This window comes from Podospora bellae-mahoneyi, chromosome 2 (genome assembly GCF_035222275.1).
Source record: "Podospora bellae-mahoneyi strain CBS 112042 chromosome 2, whole genome shotgun sequence".
Classification (NCBI taxonomy): Eukaryota; Fungi; Ascomycota; class Sordariomycetes; order Sordariales; family Podosporaceae; genus Podospora; species Podospora bellae-mahoneyi.
In genome coordinates, this window is record NC_085881.1 from 1,707,169 (window position 1) to 1,713,168 (window position 6,000).

General features: G+C 54.5%; 1 protein-coding gene across 1 annotated transcript; it reads right to left on the reverse strand.

Moving 5' to 3' along the window:
- Positions 1–1,251: 1,251 nt before the first annotated feature.
- QC761_203740 (uncharacterized protein) lies at positions 1,252–5,781 on the reverse strand (the record flags this gene model as incomplete). The annotated part of the gene is made up of 1 exon (XM_062876106.1): positions 1,252–5,781. One exon carries the CDS (start codon positions 5,779–5,781, stop codon positions 1,252–1,254), a length of 4,530 nt encoding a protein of 1,509 aa, XP_062734667.1.
- Positions 5,782–6,000: the final 219 nt, after the last annotated feature.

Consider the following 6,000-nt stretch of genomic DNA (forward strand, 5'->3'; position numbering starts at 1 on the left):
ACCGAAAAAAGTTGAGAAAGGGGATGATTTGAAGTTGTCCAAGACAGGCAGGCAAGGGGCTTGAGGCGGCGGGAGTGCCGACAATCCGGGGTAAGGTGAGCAGCCGCCCCGCCAAGATCCTGGTGTTAGGTGGGGTGGGGACGGTTAAGGGGTGAAACGTTCTGGAATCTTTCTTGAAGGGACATTTGAAGACGGTAAGTACACATCATTGGTGTAAATACGCTGGCAAATAGATAGACAATACATGAACGGAACGGTAATCCTCTCGGTAAAGATATTTTGGGTTCTCGACACAACCCTGACAACTCTGCCCTACCCAAACTCCTGGGTCACAACCACCACCACGAGAATGTAACCAAGGCTGTTTCCCCTGTGGTTGTGGTGGCGTTCGGTGTGGTTGAATGAAGGCGTAACTTAAACATGGCCGTCTGAGTGTGCTCCAGAACACGAGCAGATGGCCTAAACGCCTAGTCTCTCAACAACTGATGATTCCGATGGTGTGATCACCACCGGCCTGGCCAGCAGGAAAGATAAATATCTCTCCCGACGCACATGCAACTCCATGTTCACAATAAAATTCAACACACAAGTCGTTCATTTTTAACTTCTTTCCAAATTCTTTCCTATCAATATGTACAGCCAGCTATCCAATATCTCCCTCCTCCTCTCCCATCCTATATCTCCTGCACAGCAAGTAAAGACCGACCGGGGGGTATCTCATCCTCATCTTCATCCTCTCTCTCCAACAAACAAACAAATCGCTCAAACGATGCCCAAACTAATGATACCCCCAAAAAAATTCATAACTCCATAACGTTCATTGTCTTCATTTCCCCTTCCTCCAATGTAATCCATCCATCCAGTGGGTGTTCCATATCATAGTGCGTGTACTCTTCCCCTCGTCGAACGTATTATCTCCAGGGAAAAAAAAAAACAATGTTGCCTATTAATAACCATGTATGTCCCTCCTCGCTCCTGTCGATTGTGAAGACATTTTGTCGAAGCGAAAAAGATGATGATGTCGCCGTGCTGTGTTTACCGGCCGTGAGTGATGAGAGGCGAAAATAAATGTCCAAGTTGTACAGAATGGTAAGTTAAAAAAAGGGCTTGCGCCCTCTTGAGTCTTTCTCTTTGTTGTCTTTCTTATAAGTCTTCGGAAATGTTGACAGAAATATATGTTGTTGTTGTTGTTGTTGTTGTTGTTGTTGTGCGTTGCTTGGTGGTGGTGTCGTAAACCTTCTTTGTGGGAGATTAAATACTCGCCACCCTCGCCCTATTCCCATCCGGTACTCGTCCATAACACACCATCAACTTCAAACTCGTCCCCCACTCCTCGCACTCCTTCACCAACATCCTATCCCTCCACATGCTTCCCCTCGACCCAGGCCACCCCATCCCCGGATTGGCAACTCCCGCGCTCTCATAGCACCTAGTATACCACCACCTCCCCACCTTGGCCACCATGCTCGTGATACTTTCATCAGCGACCGGTCCCTCCTCGCTCATCAGCTCTGGCAGGCTACGTTCATCCTTCTTGTTGCTGTTGGTCTGGGTAAAGGAGACTCTTGAAGATCGGGTGGCTGGGCTTGCGACGGGGATGCCGACTCGGCAGGTCTTGATGTCGGTGAAGCCCTTCCTGTTGATGAGACGCAGGATCAAGTCCGAAGTAGAACCAAGACTGGTGTCAGGGGTGCGGGCGTGGATCCTTTCTTTCAAACGACGAACAGCCCTCCGACCACGGTTGCCCATGTTGTTAAAGTCAACGTCGAGAATGGACAGCTCGATGAATCCGCCTGGCTTGAGAACGCGGCGGGCTTCTGAGATGATGTTGCGGTAGTGGGACTCAGGACCGGCGGCAGGGAAGCGAAATACAACTGCTGTGAAGGATTGGGCACCAAAGGGAAACTTGTCGAGATGCGAGCGGTACTGAATTTGGTGGTGGTTGGGTGGGCTTAAAGGGATGGTGGTGCTGGAGGAGGTTGAGCTGCGGTTTTGATGCTCGGCAGGCAAAGGAGCCCGAGGAGAAAGGTTGAAGAAAGTTGCGGCGGGATACGTTTCGGCAGCATAAAAAGACCAGTCGTCGTTGCCGAGGCCGTCAATTACCAAGATGGAAGGACGTTTCAGGGAGCCAACTTCAGGAATGAGCTCGTCGCGGATGGGACTGAAAAGCACATGGCCAAAAGTGAGCCACTTGGAGACTGTCATGGAGCCCACACGGAGGTTGACTTGAGAGGTTGGTGTGATCTCCTCAGAGCTTTGGCTACTGCAGCTGCCGGACGAGATGCGGGTCTGTTGAACTTGTGCTGGTGTGTTGTTGACTTGCGGTGCCGGCTCCGGCTTCTGAGGTTCGGCAGCCGTGGTGGGCATGTCAGCAGTGGGAAAAGAGACGCAAATAGACATGCCAGTATCCAAGGCACGTCGAACTTCCTCAGCCATTTCCGTTGTGTATACACTGGAGCTAGTTTGCTCCATGCCCTGACGCAAAGCCTGCACCAAACTAGGCAGAGGCGGAGGGCTGAGAGTAGGCGACTCCAAAGCCGGCTCGATCCGTTTGGTAGCCTCTAGACGAAGTGGTTTCGGCCAGGCCTTGCCTCCAATGGCAGAGAACCTGGGAGTATCCTCCCCAAGCAGATCGTTATACTCGTCCCAAATCTCATCCTCTGCAAGCGGAGCGCTGGGGTCTGGGACAACTGCAGTGGCTTCCGCATAGTTGAAGAAGCCACCCGAGCTGCTCGAAGATGTTGTCGTGCACTGGGAGTTCTTCCGTGGCGAAAAGGAGAAGAACTCGTGATGAGAGCGATTGGGGTCGACAGGAGACAACCTCGGGATACCATAGATCAACGCTGAAATGTTGCTGATGCTCCGTTCCGTCAGCTCGTCCTGAACGAGCTCAGGCGTCAGGTCCTTGGGAAGCATGGGCGCAGTGGCCATTGGTTCAACATTCTGGACAATGGACTTCACTGCTGGTGCTTGGATGCTTCGTCTGTTGAAGGGTCTCGAGAAACTGGGAGGCGAGAATTGTTCTGTCCTGGCGCTGACAACCTTTGGAATCCGACCAACTTGCGGGAGTCTGCTCGGTCGAGGAGGAGCCTGTCGTGGAGGCATGGCCTGCCTCTCAGGTGGCGACATTGGTACTGCAGACATCGGCGCAGGGTTGATAGGAGAGGTGACGGTACGTTTTGGGATGATAGACGATGGAGTCATATTCGCCTGGGGCACTGGAATTTGCGTCGAGCGTCTCTTATCTTCCGTAACCTTCACTGGCGGTTGAGCTGGCGGTGTATCTGCCCGTTTGGCTTCTCGAAGCACTTCATCGAGGTCTGGGGTTTCTGCATCCTCTGCCTCTGACGAGTCGATCAAGGTGTAGAAGGCCACAGGCTTGCTTGGAGGTGCTTCGACGGCGGCCACAGTGGGCTTCTCTGGTTCTACCTGTTTCTCCACGGCAGGTTGGCTATGGGATCGACCAAAGAAGTTCCACTTGCGGGGAGATCGAGAACGTTTTATGAGCTTCTTGGGGCCGAGGTTGGTCGAGGTGGCCGGTTCCGTTTTGGCCTTGGCCAGGCCTACCGAGGGGTCAAAGACGGAGTCATCCGACATAATGCTGGCGTCCAAGCTGGTGAGAGAGGGTGACACAACTTGCGGCCTGGTAACGATCGGCTTAGGCAGTCTCGGAGGCTCTTGTTCTCCAGATTTGAGCCGCTGCATAGATCTCCGGAGGGCGAGGGTAGGCTTCAACGTTTGTGCCTCGGAAACACTGCTTTCAGATGGGCGACGAGACGAAGGCGCAGGGGATGGTGTAACACCGCGTGGAATAGGTGACGGCCACAGGGTATTGCGTGGTTGTTCGCGAGAGAACAGCGAGATTTGGGAGCTATTCCTGGACTCAACACTGGGGCGTCGAAGAGACATGCTCTGGCTGCTCTCGGTGCGTGTCAGTTCGGCACTCGCGTTTCTGTTTTCGATAATTTCGCCCCCGGCAATGATGACGGGTGCCATCCGCTCCGCAAGAAACGAATCGCCTGGCTTGCCCTCCTGCGAGGACATGGTACCAGGTATTACACGACCAGGGAGGGTGGTGCTGCTTCTCCGACGTGCATGTCCTAACCGCCCATAGCCCTCGTGTCCAGTGCCAGCCGCAGGTCCTTTCCTCGCCGTCTTATCCCTTTTCTCTTGCTCCTGGCTTGGCTCCGGTACTGTTTTGGTTCGCCGGCCAAAGAGCGTGAAGCGGCTCTTGAAGACTGATACACCAGGACTGGGTGTCCGGGTGGTCCTCCCAACTTCTGGTTTGGAAGAGGCCGGCACATCTCCAAAGGTCGCAGCCCGAGGTGCTGGAGTAGCTTCTCGAACAGGGGGCCGCCGAGAGAGATAGCTCGGTCGATCCGGAAGAGATGACGAAGGGGGAGGTCGACTTGCAGGGCCTTGGGTCGCCAGGGCACTATGTCTTCGGTCAGACAACGAGGTAGATGATAAGTTGCTATGAACGACCGGGATAGGTTGGCCCAATGGCACTCGAAGATCCGGGGTTCCATCTCGACTGGGTCTGACAGGTGGCGTCGACTTGGGCGAAGTGACAGGCTGCGCAGCCTGGACATGTCGAGGGCGGGAATTTAATGTGGCTTTGGCGGGAGGAGGAGAGGCCGTCCGTGGTTGGCCAGCCTCGCGTGCGGGTTGAAATGGCGACTGGCCTTCATCTCGGCTACCGTTGGACTTGTGCGACGACTTTCGAGGTGGGGGGGTCGGTGGAAGCACAATCTTCTTCTTTTTCTTCTCTTTCCCATCTGCCCCTGCGCGAACTGTCGAGTTGGACGAAGACGAATTGGACAGCTCTCTTACCACCGGCAACCCCTGAGGATCAACGCTTGCACAATCTACCTCATTTGATATGCTTCCGTTCCTGCGTTTGGTGACTGGAGGTCGAGTCTGAACAAGCTCGGCCTGTCGTAGTCTGCCGGTAGATGGTGGTGCAATCCGGAACGGAGCCACGAGGCCAGGAGATTGAGAGCACATCGACGTTGGTGTGGTGTCACGGCTGTAAGGGCCAGGCCCCGGGGATTCGGACCACCTGGTTGAGGGGCTTCCGCTAACTTGACTGCTGTTTCCCGAGAACAAAGGCGTGGGGGGGGGAAGGTCATGAGTAGCAAGTCGGTGGAGCACAACATCTCCGTATCTGTCCAGTTCCGGGTATATTGTCACTGGTTGGGCTGTGGTTTTGGCAATCTCAACCTGGTGAGCAACATGTATCTCCATCGGGCTCTGGGTGAGCTCGCGATCAAGCTGTAAGTTCGACAAGTCGGGTGAAGCCAGCGAGAACGGGTCCGAGTCTGAGGAGTTGGTCCTGGTCGACTCCTCGTGGAGATCGGAACGGTTGGCCGTGTCTTGGACCAGGCCTGAGCGTTTTCTCCGGAGAACATTTCGTGGTTTGGAGCTGGGGGCCGGAAGCCTGCTGCTGGTTATCGTCGTAGTCACAGTTGAACCTGTTAACCCCAAAGTGTTGGGGCTGCCGATCGAAGCCCGAAAATGTGACTGTTGACCGAGACGAGAAGGCTCGAGCTGACCATCGGACGGTCGTCGATGTGAGAGAGCCATTGGCAGTCGGCTGGGCATCTTGGGTTGCGGGATGGCCCGCAACGCTTCACGGCGGGCATCTGGACCTTGTTTGGTCTTCGAACTCGTGCCGGACCCTATCGTAGCCCTTGGGGTTTCCATCTGAGCTCCTGTGTTTCTGACCCCAAGATCACCTGACCGGCCAAGAGCCTTTGGCCCTGGCCTTCTTGAAGCCATTTGGATTCTATGTTTTGGGATCAAAGTAGGTCGTGTAGACCATAATCACCTGTGGCTCATTGAATACGGCGTGAGGTGGCGCAAAGGGAAGCTGTCTCGGGTGGTTCCTAATACGATGCAGGCGAAAGTGGCGGCCGCGTATTGAGGGGAGCTTTTGGGGGCAAATCTGCAACCGGGCAATTATGTATAACCTCAAGCAACCAACACTCGGGTCAAGTC